This window comes from Heliangelus exortis, chromosome 8 (genome assembly GCF_036169615.1).
Source record: "Heliangelus exortis chromosome 8, bHelExo1.hap1, whole genome shotgun sequence".
In the NCBI taxonomy this organism is placed as follows: Eukaryota; Metazoa; Chordata; class Aves; order Apodiformes; family Trochilidae; genus Heliangelus; species Heliangelus exortis.
Window position 1 is genome coordinate 13,637,668 of NC_092429.1, and position 14,645 is coordinate 13,652,312.

Sequence of the window (14,645 nt, forward strand, 5' to 3'; positions counted from 1 at the left end):
TATCTCACGAGGGCATTCTAACAAATTGGATAATTAAATAAATCTTAAATTTCATTACACTTAGACACTTTTTGTATGTATATATGCATATGCATATTTCCAGTACTAGTACAGTATGTTCTTATGCTACAAGTAATATATGTCAGACATACAAGTTCATCTGTTTTTGTACTAGTAATAGAATGTTATGCAACCAGTAGAAAGCATATACACATTCTAGCAATAATTTGAGTAAAGTTGTTGTATGCATGCCCACCCATCTCTACAGCCACAACTCTGTGCTTCATTGTCTATTTAAGACTGAATGTAGTGTTCATCCGTCAACTATCCATTCTCTGAGTGTTTCCAGGTAAAAATCTCATAATCATCTGTCAACCCCTGGAAAAAAACTTCTCCCTGTTATTTCAGACTTATAATACCAAAACTAGATTAATACCTACATAGGAATTTGGAAGGAAAATGAATGCAAGATGTTCATGTGGGGCTCATCTTGGTTTTCTCTTCTAGTTCAGTATCTTTAAAGCCTGGCCATACTTGGGAAATATTCTAGAAGGCTGGTGCTGGGGACATAGCCTATGTACATACAAAGCTTTTCTCATAACTGCTGATAGTTCAGAAGGATGAATTAATTTGTTTTCATGCTTTTGACAGTCTAAATATTTAACTATTCCCCTTCCTTTATACAGTAGTAGAGTTGTGGAATGTCAATAGAAGTTCAGTTCCCTTGCATTTTGTCATTATTTTTTCAGCCTGAAGCACATGCACAAGTTGTAATTCTGAAATTTCTGACTCCTGTAGATCTATATGCTAAATGTACTATTTTAGCACTTCATGTTGCTTATACTTTATGTCTCCATGTAAAAATACTCTGATGCTTTAATTATGGAAGTTTCTATAGAAAATAGACCAGGCCAGTCTTTTGTGTAGGCATTTTATTCCTTCCTGGTATCTTCAGTCTTGAAACAGGCTTATGTTTGTTTTGTTTTGGTTTGCTCTCTGTTTATATAAAAACCTATTGCAGTCCTTAAGCAGTCACTGAAGTGTGTGGTGTAAAAACTGCTCCAGTTTATTGGTGTGTTTTCAAAGAAATAGGTGTGGAATTCAAAACTCATGAGTTGAATTAGAAAAATTAGGTGTCTGAGATTTAAGTATAGACCATAGTAATTGTACAGAATTATTCAAAAAACATTTAAATTAAACCAAGTCTCAGGGTGGTAAGGATTCTTTTTTAATTACATCTACAGTTACAGTTGAAAGATATACTTGTTATTTTCAATATGATAGATGGTATTTTTCAATGCAAAGTTGTTTCTTACAGTTTCTGTGATCATTACTAGCGTATTACTTAAAGTTTTGTGCCACAGTAGTTCAGTTACCTCAAGTCTGACTGTGTCTTGATAATTTTGCTTTTTGTGTCTAGTTTTTTATTTTATTCTAGTCACCTCCATTTCTCTCCCGTGCTTTAAAATAATATTTCACATGGGAAGCGTTGGGCACTGCTGACGGCTTTTTCACTTCCTCATAACCAGGTCACGGTGAGAATAGAGGTGAAGGACATTTAATCATATTGACCATGTACAGACATAGTTCACTATTATTTACTGGCCATGACATTATTATCCTCCAGCAAATCATTTAGGCTGAAACGCAAAAGGCCTTTGGGAGCAGTATTCCCAACTTCAGAAATATGAAACAGCAGGTAGCAATCACAGCACAGTTCTTGGGAGTAATTCTTCTCTAGCAATTGCTTTGCCCTCTAATCGTCCCAACTGAGCAAGCAAGAGAGACTGGAGGAAGAAGTGTGAGAAGTATAATGGCTGAAAAATGATGTCATGTTGCCCCATTTGTAGTGCAGCTTACTTAGTGTCAGTAGTATTTGAGAATTTCACCTTAGTAAGCTTTTTACCATGTTAAATCAAATCTCTGTTATGATTCTCAGTTTAATGGAACTGCCAGTGCACAGAAACTCTTTTTTAATGATCTTGCTTACTATAAATAACAATTTTTTCTCTTGAGTTTATAAGGATTTTCGCCTGTATCAGTATACAGGTTTGTACAAAATAGGGATGGGAAGTATGATGAGGGAAGTATGAAGTTTCTCAGCGTGTCTCCTGAGGAACTTTTAACTTCACTATTTCTATAGGCTGTCATGCCTTTGGGCACCAGGGTTATTATATCTATGAGAAAAGAGCATGTAAGTAATGAGCGGTGGGAAACCATTAGTATGCCTGAAATGGTTTAATGAAAGCTTGGATCATGATACGTCAGGAGCTGTTCTTATCATTTGGACAGCTCCATCTTAATCTTTAATAATTAATTCAGTTCAGTAAGAGTTCAGTGTGCACGCTCATTTAGAAGCCTTCTACAGAGAGCACCTCCCTTGCTGCCAGTCCCAGAGAGAAATAGGCTAAGAGGAAAGATCTGGAGATACAAGAGCAGTTTTAGAGCTGCATTTCCCAGGTAACTAAAGCTCAGGGGAGTTCGAAAAGGGTCAGAACATGTGCAGTTCAGCTAGGTTGCTTTAGAGTGGTGTTTCTCTTCTTCTGTCTTATCATATCCATGTCAGCACTGCAGGCTGTGTGGAATGAATTTTTAGCTGCTAAGCTCAGGCAGACGTGATTCAATTGAGCACGTTCATGGCTATAAAACAAACAGTGAACTCCTGTAATCTGTGGTCAGAAAAATCTGAGTGTCTTGACTTCTATGTAGATCCACATTCATTTATAGCCAAGTAATGGATGATGGTGGTTTGACTTTTATTCAGCCAAAACTACTGGAGTTTGCTTCTCGCAGGTGAAGACAGCATATTAGGCTACCGAAGGTTGTTCGAGCAAAAATTCCTAGTGTGTCCTTCTACATTAACATAAGAAAGGTGGCTTCTTTTTTTTAACTCAGGTTGAGCAGGTTGAGGCATTACTTTATCAAAATCAGTGGATGTATACTTACAGATGCACACATATCGAGCTCCACATATGAAAATGGACTCTTATTTGTGAGCTGAAGTATGTAAATAATACTCTTAAATATTTCTATAGTAGACACTTGATAAATGGTGTTTATTTACTTCTCACAGGGGAAAATTTATCATAATTATTGCAAAGTCTAGCTTTATTTGGCTACTATTTCATTGTACCTGCAACTGACTCCAATACATTAGTCTTTTGTGCATGCTATTGCATCCACTTTTGTAAAAAGTTAAATTGACTTGAAGACACTCCCTCTCTCAAAATTCCATAGGTTTCAGGAATCAGAAAGACAAAATTCCTAGTTATACCTGTCCAGTACTTTCTGATTTCCAGACCAGAAATGTCCCTATTTGTGTTGACTGTGAAAGAAGCATGACGTTGCAGGGTGCTGCATTTAATTATTAGCATTTAAAAAATCTTGAAATGTTGCATTTTAAACTAGTTACTTTTTATTTATATATAATTGTGTTTCCTCTGCTTTGTTTTACTTGATTATAGTTGTCATATGAAGAGATAAGTAGGAACTGGTATTTTAAAAGATGCTCTAATTTTTTTTCCAACTTTTACATGGATTTCTAAAATCTGTATAGATTAATCAAGTTCTCTGTGTAATCCACTATCCCATCTCTTGTAGTGGATAGTAAATTTTAGAAAATATAGCAAAACCATCAGTGAGACACTATCGAGACACTAGCAAGCCAAGTTTTTGCTTCGTGTGAGCAGCCATTGTTTTAAGAGACCTCACGTTATAGTTTCACCTGCTGTAACTGTGTGTTTTGTCACTCTGGGTATCACAACAGAATCTTCAAATCTAAACCTGATTCCTGACCAGATTTATAAATTCTTACTTTTAGCCTTTTGAAAATCAGACCAACACCCTTTCAAAATGCAGCATTAAAGACATTTTACTGCCTTAATCAAGGGTATGATTTCATGACTGTTTGAGTTGTATACATGGCGGCTCTGTGTGTGTTTACATGATATATCTGCAGTTTTTATTACCATTGAAGGAGAGTGGTTCTGTTCAGGTGCAGATTTTGGTTCATCTGGGGCGGATGCAGCCCAGTTTTCAGGCTGAGGCCCAGCCAGTCACTAGCCCTTTCTGTTACGTGAAATGATGAGAAGTTCGTCATTGTAAGAGGTCCAGTTTTTCTCTGACAAGTTTGCTTTTAAAAGCCTATCTTGCCATTCAGGCCTTTATGTGACCCCTGAGTGCTGCATGTTTGTGGTGAACATTCTTCTTAAAAAAAGGTGTCCTGCTCCAACTGTCTGTCAAGCCTGGAAAACAGCTGCAAATTCATTTACTTAGATGAGTAACAGTTCTGTCCTCAGACAGCCATGAAGCAATCCAGTTGGAAGGAACTTCAGGAGATCTGTAGTCAAACCTCCTGCTGAAAACAGGCTCAGCTCTGGGTTCAGAACAGGTTGCTTAGGGCTGAAGAAACTTATATGAAGTCAATACAAATGAATGCAGAAGCACTAAATGTATTTCCTTCTCACCCCATACTTCTCACTGAGTAAAGTAATTCAACCATTCCTTCTAAAAGCAATTATTCTTCCAACAAGTTCCCTTCTCACTGCTTAGTGTCTTGTGTAATAAAATGGCAGGATGCCCAAAAGTCTTTAACTCTTGAGTTCCTCCAAAACAGTCAATTTCTAGATGAAAAGGAGTAGGGGACCCAAAAGTGAATCTATAGAAAGGTTTGGTTACAGTATTTGTAAGTGGGCAAAATGAGCTTTTTATAATGATACAGTGTGTAACAGAGATGCCAGTATGTTTGAACAAGTGGCAAACCATGGTCTTTTGACTGCTGAAACTGAAAACTATGCAATATTTCACAGTGAAGGAAAAACTATCATATGCTCTGTTGTCATAGTTACTTTCTCTCTCTCTCTCTTTTTTTTTAATACCTTTTTTCCTTTTTTTCTTGGAAGGACTTGTTTCAGCTGCTGTGATACAGCATTACTACTTCTGTGGATTGCTTTTCATAGTCTGTACCTAAATTAGGACTGAATTGTCTATTAAGAAACTGCTATGTACAGTTATTCCCTAGTCCAGCATGGACAGAGCTGAGTATCTACATAAAACAAGCTTAATATGCTAGAGCTTGGCTTAGGCTCTGGGGTAGGACCATGTGTCCTTGCATGTCACCAAAGGAACCTCAGTATTTAAAGACAAGCTTTTGTTTTTCATTTGTCAAACTAGCACTTCAGTCATATGAAAAATCAGAGGATAAAACCCTCTCATTTCAAAAGGTAGTCATTTATGTGCTAAGTCATATCTATGTTTTTGATTGAATACACCAGGGTAACTACTTTTGCAAGGATTAGCCTCCAGCTGTGCTGTAAATGCTCTTCGGAACTGGATTTTGCACTCCCAGTTGCATAGGTTGCAGGGTTGCAGCCAAAGATGCTTCATGTGCTAGGATTGGCATGGGGCAAGTCTGTTAGTCCTTAATCTGTTTTTGTTTTGACAAAAAGTAAGTAGAAGTTTTTTTGGGTTTTTTGTTTTTGTTTTTTTGAGTGGGCTGGAGAAGTTCATTTTATGTCAGCTACCAAAATGTACAAAGAATTTCGGTCACTCACAGAGCCCCCAACCTCTGGTCAAAGACCAGGGAGAGAAGCAACTTTTTTTTCACCTGAGGAACTTATGCACTACAGTGGAAAACTAGATAAGGGGAACAAAATTATGACAATGATACAATGGAATGTTTCTCAACTGGTTAGTTATTATCTACAAAGAATCATGAAGGGTAATTGGCAGGGTCATGAGATGATGACGCTTCATTTTGCTGCAATGGAAACCATGCTTAACCTACACAATGTACATACCTCCAAATAAAGACAGAAACAAATGAGAAAAGATTATTTTTCTTACTTGTATCACATGCATCTTTTGTATTAATCTTAAGATACAATTGTAAAAATGTTTTACTTTGAATCAGGATTGATGAGGCCAAAAGCTGCCAAACACTGTTCTGGTGTCCAGAACTTCGTTACAGTTCATACTGTCTGTCCCAAATTTGAGTTAGCAGTCATATCTTGATTTCTTTTAGCAGTAGGAATTACTTCTATATTACGTCTTCATTAGTAGACTGATCAGAGCTGTGTAAATACTTACTTTTTGAGATTGGTAATACCTGCTCTTTATTAGGATTTGAGTGACATATCTGACCATTGTGGCACAGCTGTAGGAACACATCTGGAATGAACTTGTATCCCCAGTGTTACATAAATATGAGGATTTTGTTGCTATTCCAAACCAAAGTCCACAGAATGGGAGACTGGGCTTGATCATTCTCCATCAGTAACCAGTTGCAGATATGTATGGAAGATTGTAGGAATGGGGACATAATATACCTAATCTATGTGTTATTAAGGATGTCTAGGTATATTTTCCATCTTCTCTGATCTTCAGTTATTTTATGTGGATCAGTTTATGAGTAGATAAGGATGTGTGTTCTCCCTGAAAGAACATAGATCTTACTGTTTTCCCACATATGATTGTACTTGAATTGTTTGCAGGATATAGGACAACACATGCTAATTATTCAAATTAACTGTATAGCACCTTTCCAGCCCATATTCTGCAGGCATCCTTGTATTTGGCTTACCTGTGCTCTTCGCATGCTTTGCGATAAGAGAAAGGAACCTGGTATCTTTGATACCTGTGATTCTTTTTCACAGTAGTAAAACCATAAAATAATTACCTTTGGTATCTTCCCTGGTTTTATTTAAATGATGAAAACAACAAGAATAAGACAGAATAGTCCTTTCCTTCTTGTGGCCAAGCACAACATGGTGGGAGACAGAGCTAGATTGACAATGACAAGTGTTGGACAGGAGCTAAATATCATGGTTCTTAATAACATTATGAATTTGGAAAATAAAGAGAAACAAAGACTTTTAATATTTTTTCCCCCTCATTGGAATTTGCAGTCACCTTTTACAGATTGTCTGATATAGTTACTCAGTTCCACTACATATTTGAAAATAAATTAGGGGGGTTTTGTTTAGTCTGTAACATCATCATTATTCAAACTATTATTGAAGTAGTTTAATTTCACTCTTATCTGTTTTGACAGCTGAATCTTATCTTCCTGGTGATCACATTGTGCAAAATGGTGAAGCACTCAAACACTTTGAAACCAGACTCTAGCAGGTTGGAAAACATTAAGTAAGTGCTTTGTGTTCAAGTATGAGAACTATGATTATTTTCTGATTGCTGAACTGATTGAAAGCTACTCTCCATTAGGAGCACATGCCATTGTCTCCCAGCAACTGCAGATGTCAATTAGAAGCAAACAGAGCCAATCCTGCTTTCGTCACATTGTTGCTGTAATGTCACAAACCACGGTCAAAATTAGATAATTTCAGCCTGGAACTAGTGCCAAGAAACTGTTTCACGGAAATGCCACAGCACTGTAGTAATTTCATTTGCATTTAAAATGCAGTTCAAAAGCGATGTTCCTGTTTGCATGGCTGATATGCTTATATTAAGTTTGTTTTGTTAAATGACTTTTTGATTTAGGGATTCTGTGCAGTTTCTACTCATAATCCTGTTCTCCCAAGAGAATTTACTCTATTATTATTGTTAACTTGAAGATTATCTGCTGTTTTTATGTTAATTTATGTTTAAAAAGCAAGCTAATGTTTACTTTATCATGGTGCTGCACTGCAGTATCCCTTTTGCAGAGTAATATGTGTTTTAAAATGAACACGACTTTGGCAGCTCTTGCTTCTTTAGATAGTCTTCCTGTGTTCTGTATAGCTTTGCATTGTACTGAAGGTTTTGTTAACAACACTGAAGGGATGGTGCAACTTTCTAACTCTGAGGGTTGGATATGAAAGAGTCTTACAGATTTACTTTGAATGTTGAAAATGGAAAGGGAGATTTTCAGTCAGGCTAATATTGTGTACTACATGTTTTAGATAGGTCAGTATCAGCTTCATTGCATGTTGCATGATAAGAGAGAGAGCTAATCTTTAGCATCTCTCTCTTTTCTTCCTTTTCCTCTTTCTGTCTTCTCATCCACACCAGTAATTACCGTGTTTGTGATGGCTACTATAATACGGACTTACCTGGGTAAGATAGAACCCTACATTAACAAATTTCTAGCATGATTTTTAACTTTACAAACTCGGTCAATATTGTGGATTTCCCTTAATTTTAAATAACTAGTTTTGAGATACTTGATTTGCTAAAGAATTTTTAACTAATATATGCCTTTATAATTTTAAATTGCTTGCTTCTGCATTTTGAATTTTCTAATTTTGACTAATTTTTGTAGACAATTAAATATGCACTTATTAATTTCTGTTTCAATTCTGTCTAATAATTTTGTTTCTCTTTTCTGCTTATAATGCTTTCTAGCTATGAAGATAATAAGCCATTTATCAAGTAAGATCATTAGTTAGATGTGGAATTCACTGACTAAATTCCCTTTCCCTTTCATTCCGTGCCGTTCTCTGCAGTTCCTTTTCTTTACCCTATTCATGATGGGATCTTTTTTAGACTATTCTGTAGAGCAATGTCCATATTTTTGTCACATTTCCAGCAGGGCTTCTTCATCCAGAAGTTAGATCATCTTGCTTCAGTTTAGTTGAGTTTATCAGAGTGTTAAAGATTTGGGCTCTAGGCTTTTAGTCTGCTGTTTAACGTTTGTGCATTTGCGTTACATTATTTGGTGTTCTATGGCAGCAGCACTGTTTAAAATCTATGGTGTGGTTAGTGGCTAAGTCAGATTTATCAGTCTCTTTTCTAAAAGCAAATAAAGCAATGCAGTAGCTGGGGCTTACACTATACTTCTGCATTTCAAAATAGTTTTGACATCCTATGCAGTTCTTGGGAAAGAAAAAGGTCATATCTACTCTTGCTGTTGTCACTGGAGACTAAGAGTACTAAATGGAATTGTTCTTTTTTTAATAGAGAAAAGGTTAAACCCAAGGAATTTTTACATTTGAATATGAACCTAGTAAAAGTCAACTTCAGGAACTGAAATGTTAACATTGGATTTGGCAACATGTTTTCTCATAAGTAATGTTACTAAAATTAATTTTCTTTTACAGATCCTGGGTCCTGGGTGCATTTGCTCTCCTGTGTCTCCTTGGCCTAACATGGTCATTTGGCCTGCTGTTTATCAATGAGGGGACTGTTGTGATGACGTATCTCTTCACAGTGTTTAATGCTTTCCAAGGAATGTTTATTTTCATCTTTCACTGTGCCCTTCAAAAGAAAGTAAGTTACTGAAAACACAGATACATATTCCCTATCTCCCTAAAAATACCACATATGTTTCTTTGAAAAAAACAGAAAAAAATACTAATGCCAAGAACTGGAGTACTTTGAAGTATTTTGAGGAGGGGCCTAGGATTCAAAAGCAATTCTTGCTGTGAATGCTTGTGAGTCATGTAACTACTCTGTGACCTGGGCAAGTCTAGAAGGGATTCAGTGTTTCCATCCTGGGCTTGAAAAGTTTTGAGGCTTCAGGAAGAAAACTACTCTAGAAAATGTATTGTTTAACATTGTTAATGTGGTATGTATTAGTCTGGACTTAGAGCCAAAATTCTTGCGCATGAAACAGCTCCTGCCTCCAGTACAGCACTGCAAAGAATCATTTACAGTATCATCAGTACATCGTAATCTGGAAATTCTCCATTTTTTCTCAAGGATGAGGACCTCTCCTGAGATCTCATTAATCTGCCCCATAAAGCTACAGGTGATAGGCAGGGTTTGTACTATGAGTGCTAATTCATTTCAAAATTAAGTGAGATCTGAAAATTAATTTTATTATAAACTTTGACACACCTTAGAAAAAGGAGTCATTAACACTAAACAGATACCAGCATGACTACTTTTTTTTTTTTTTTTTCAAGTGTTTGCCTCCCCCAGCAATCCAACAGCTTTGTGGTCTTAACTGGAAAAACTGGAATCTTCTGGCAAGGGCCTTGGCTTATGAGTGGGATGTACTAAATTAGTTCTGCTCCCCTTTGCCCAAGGGGAATCCAAAAGTAGCAGATCTGCTGGGGAGAAATAAAGCTTGCAGGGAAGAGGGTAGCAAACAGGAAAGAAGTAAATGAAGGGTGCATTTGGGTGGGGATTCTCTTTGTCTTCACTGCACCTCTTCTCTTTCTTTTCCCCTGCACCCCCTCAGACTGAGGGTGGAGCCTGCTCCCAAAGATGCCTTAGAGGCACTTCAGTGAAGGACAAAAGAAAAAGCTCATCACCTCTGTTAGAAAACGTAGCAAATTACTGAAATGAGAGTTGTGAGGAGTGGTAAACGTCCAAAAATTCCACCCCCAAAAAATTACCATAGAATTACCATTCTGCATTTTGAAATACCCAATTTGCAATACTTAAATTCTGAATATTTTCACCAGTTTTAGGCTGGAGACATAGCAAGTATTAGCTCCCATTACAATTAGCTTATGAGAGACACACTTAACTTACAAAGTGGATTGAGACTATCAGATAAAGCATTGCTGTGTTAATACAAAAATCACATTCTTACGTACTCTCAATTGTATGAGCTCCAATACTATCAGCATCTCTAAATTTGGTGTAAGCAATGGTATTCAAACACATTTTAGAAATAGATCTGGTAGACAGAAAGGACTGTATCCAGACTAACATGGCACTTCTATTATTTTGAGAGAACAAAAGCACACTAACAGAGGAGATTGAGCCTAAGAAGAGAGGGATGAAAATGCAAACATTTTCAAAATGCTAATAATTTTTAGATTAGGGTTTCATTTAATGTTGCACTTTATACCACTTGTATTGGACTTGAAAATCAAAACGAGATTCCTTTTTTATTTCTTTTTATAGCTGTGCATTGTTTTTATATTAAGTGGAGTCAGCAAAAAGCAGTCTTAAAATACCAGTCAAGTGTGAAAAAGCATAACCTAAAGCAATAAGATTTATACCTGAAAGAATGTTAAAGCTGCTATTTAAGATTTTTAAGTTTCAGTGCTTTTGACTGGATATTATCCTGTCCTCTGCATAGCTAATATAGTCTTTTTATTCTCTTATTACTAGTTGGTCACTAAATTGAACAGAAAAATAGAATTGTGAAAGTGAAAACTAATATGTTTCCAGTTCTGACAAGATGATAGTGCTGTTGGTTCCATCAGTTTCCAACAAGCTATAATTTAGAAATAATGACAGTGGAAATAGTCGTGCTGACATATAATGTACATTCACTGCAATATAGGGATTAGGCAAAACCAGCCCTGGAGGGTTGTATTTGTGTAGTAGAGTTTTGCTTACCATCTTCTCTACTGTGTAGTTGTTTGGAGAATCTAGCATGCATTAGTTGTTCAGAAATTTATTTCCTTAGGTGTTACACCATCTAATGTTGGTATATATAGACTTATGTTTCTCAGAGCACAGAATTTAAGCTGTCTGTGCATGTCAGTTTTGGTTATTTTTTTGTTTTTGTGCTGATATAGGTAGCAGTTTACTTAAAATATGTGCCATAAACTTTTATAAAAAGATGAGTTATTGTCCCTAGCTTGCATTTAAGGCACTCTTTAAATTCTCTTCAATCTTGTGATTTGTAGAAACATCACAGCATGTATTCCATAAGTAAAATTTTTGCAATGTTGAAAACAGGACATGGAACATGAAAATTCACAGTATTAACTTTGCATTTTCTCTACTCCCCCTTTTACATATATGCTCATTTCTGTCCTACAGATCAAGCAGACTTTCCACTTTAGCTGAAATCCCGCTTTTCCCAGAAACTTAGGCAACTCATTGGTGAAGATCATAGAATCACAGAATGTTTTGGGTTGGAAGGGACCTTATAGATAATTTAGTTCCAATCCCCTTGCATGGGCAGGGACACTTCTCATTAGACCAGGTTGCTCAAAAACCCATCCAACCTGGTCTTGAACACCTCCAGGGATAAGGCATCCAGGGCAACCTGTTACAGTGTCTCACCACCCTCAGAGTGAAGAATTTCTTACTAATGTCTAACCTAAATCTTCAAGTTCAAAGCCATTTCACAAAGATAAGCTTAGATTCCCAAGTATCTGGTGGAAGATTTACCACTTTAGATTCACACTTGTTTACCAGTTTTATCCACTTTCACTGATGCTGTCATGCTGCTGAGATGAAAATAATAATAGTTGTCTGAAAACAGTAGCCAGTGTAGCAGTCACCAAATATGAGAGAACTGCTTTCTATAAAGTTAACTCTGATTACTTTCATGACAAATGTTAACACACATAAGTTAAAAACTGAAGTTGCCTGTAGGTCACTGGAAACAGAAGGTGAATAAATGCAGGACAAATAATCATTAAATAGTTTTGTTCTGACAAATAAATCTAGGTAAGTGCACAGGTATATTCAAATTGCTAGGTTCAGAAAAGCCAGTGATGAGTATTTTTTGATCCTAAACATGAAAGGTGCTTAATTTTCCAACTTTACTCTTCAAAATTTGGCTCTGGAATACAGACAGTCCCTCCACCAGCATAGAGGGTACTCTGCCTGGAATGGAGCAGTGGTGATTGTGAGCTTTATACAATCCTGAAGCAGGTGTGACCATATGAGCTGGCAGCTGTTTGCATTACACAGAATGACTTTACATGAAAATGCCTTTATAGTCACTGTAGGCTTTGTGCACACTCTTGGAAGGGACAACATAATAGTCAGTACCAAGCAGGGCAAAGGCTAGATAGTTAGCTCAGCCTTTCTTGAGTGTAGAGTGGGAAGACAGGCTTTCTGCACCAAAAGCTCATAGAAAAAGGACTATTTTCAGCCAGCATTCAATTCAAGTAAATTTAATTATATTAATCTACAACATAAAGATGAAAGAAAAACAGTCCTGTAAATAACTCATTAATGAAGATCTAGACACATCAAAACAAAGTACATGTACACCTTGGAAATAATTTCTCAAAAATCCCGGATAGCTGAGAATGCTGCTGCTAATTACGGAAAAAAGAACTTGATTTGCTAGTGGCCAACAGTTTGACAAAGAAGAGTAAATTCAGCGCAAGGTTTGTGTGGTTTTGCCAACAGAGATATTTAACACTATTTATTTTTTTTTTGTGCTAAGTAATCTTTCTTCCCCCACATAGGTACGCAAGGAATATGGCAAATGCTTCCGACATTCCTACTGCTGTGGTGGGCTGCCAACTGAGAGTCCCCACAGTTCAGTGAAGGCATCAACAACAAGAACTAGTGCTCGCTATTCCTCTGGCACACAGGTAACAAAGGTTTTCACAACATCTTTTAATTAACCTTATTTATAAAAAGACTACTGAGATCTGTTCCAATTAGAAGCACTAATTGTCTGTTCAGTATTGTCACTTAAATGGTGAGTACATACTTCTGCATAGTAGAATTGATTTCTTTTTAAACATTTTCTTTTACTTTGGTCTTATCCAAACACCCTATGTTTCTTGTAATCAGGGACTTGTTTGTAGGAATGTTTATACCATAATGTTTCATCTAAATGAAATTTAATAAATTAGATTTTCAATAACAAAAGAAGGAATTTCACTGTGTGCTAGAATGGCTTACTTTAAGCCAAAATAAAAAATGTTCTAGACAGTAGAATATAAGTAGGAAAAAGCTTTTTGTAACTTAATATTTTGTGTCTCACTATATAACAGAGTCGTATAAGGAGGATGTGGAATGACACTGTGAGAAAACAATCCGAATCGTCTTTTATCTCAGGTGACATCAACAGCACTTCAACACTTAATCAAGGTCAGTCACTGGGAACATTTCAGTTTTAGAAGCCTTAAATTTTATACAGATTTTATATCATTTAACACAGAATTGAAAAGAATGTTTTAAAAAAATAAAATCTGTAACAAATGTTCTCTAAAAGCAGTTTTAAAGTTATCCACCAGCATATTTAAAAACCTTGTTCCCTCAACTGGCCCCCTGCTATAGAAGTTGAATTTCTCCATTTGTGGAAATGTATTTAAATAAGTTACATCAATAATTTAACTTAAAAGCAAGATCATAATTTTAAATCTTTCCTAACCTTTATAGGTTAAATCTGAAACAGAAATATGAGTGCAGTAACATTTTAATGCATATTTGACTATGATTTTTAGGTGCAGAAATTTTCCCAGTGAAATCTAATTGATATAATTTCTATGCAAAAGATGTCTGTAAAGCATTTATCTCTTCTGTTTCAAAGATCATCGTATCTGTCACTTGGGATAGAATCCAGATTTTCAGGCACAGAGAAGCCAGAACTCCAAATTTCTCAGCTCAAATAGATTTTGAAATCAGTAACCTCATTCTCATGTCCAGTTAGAAAGCAAGGGTATTAACAGAGACAGATCACCCCTTCGTTTCTCCTCTCCCACCTGTTTTTTTTAAGGCACTTTGCACTGGCAGTGGAAGGAAGACTGTTCCATGCAAGCCAAGTTCAAAGCCTATTCTTCTGCCCACATGTCTAGGAGAAAAACACATAGACTTGATCTCATTGCAACCAGTTCCTGCTCAACTCAGAAAGTTTCAGACAAAATGCACCACTGTCAGGGCTGCTGCAATACCCTCATCAACCACAACTAGCAAATTATTTTCTGTTTGGTTGTTTGTTATTTTCAAGATTTGGTAGTAGGGACATGTACTTAGCACACATTCATTTGGGAAGTGAAAAATGTAGTATTTTGGAAAATAAAATATTTCAGAAAGCATAATACTGTTCT

The 14,645-nt window shown here is 36.3% G+C and overlaps 1 protein-coding gene and 1 long non-coding RNA gene across 22 annotated transcripts in view; one reads left to right on the top strand and one right to left on the bottom strand.

Moving 5' to 3' along the window:
* Positions 1 to 14,645, top strand: part of ADGRL2 (adhesion G protein-coupled receptor L2) — a 388,507-nt gene that overhangs the window by 366,368 nt on the left and 7,494 nt on the right. For 10 of the 21 annotated variants that reach the window (XM_071750509.1, XM_071750507.1, XM_071750508.1 and 7 more), the window contains 6 exons: positions 7,052 to 7,143; positions 8,008 to 8,052; positions 8,341 to 8,367; positions 9,036 to 9,204; positions 13,053 to 13,181; positions 13,590 to 13,686. In XM_071750509.1, the coding sequence (XP_071606610.1) occupies positions 7,052 to 7,143; positions 8,008 to 8,052; positions 8,341 to 8,367; positions 9,036 to 9,204; positions 13,053 to 13,181; positions 13,590 to 13,686 (559 nt within the window). The remainder of the gene's footprint in view (positions 1 to 7,051; positions 7,144 to 8,007; positions 8,053 to 8,340; positions 8,368 to 9,035; positions 9,205 to 13,052; positions 13,182 to 13,589; positions 13,687 to 14,645) is intronic. The other 11 variants (XM_071750524.1, XM_071750513.1, XM_071750514.1 and 8 more) reach the window with 3 other exon arrangements.
* The window catches only part of LOC139799089 (uncharacterized), a 31,565-nt gene that overhangs the window by 3,324 nt on the left and 13,596 nt on the right, over positions 1 to 14,645 (bottom strand). The window lies entirely within an intron of this gene.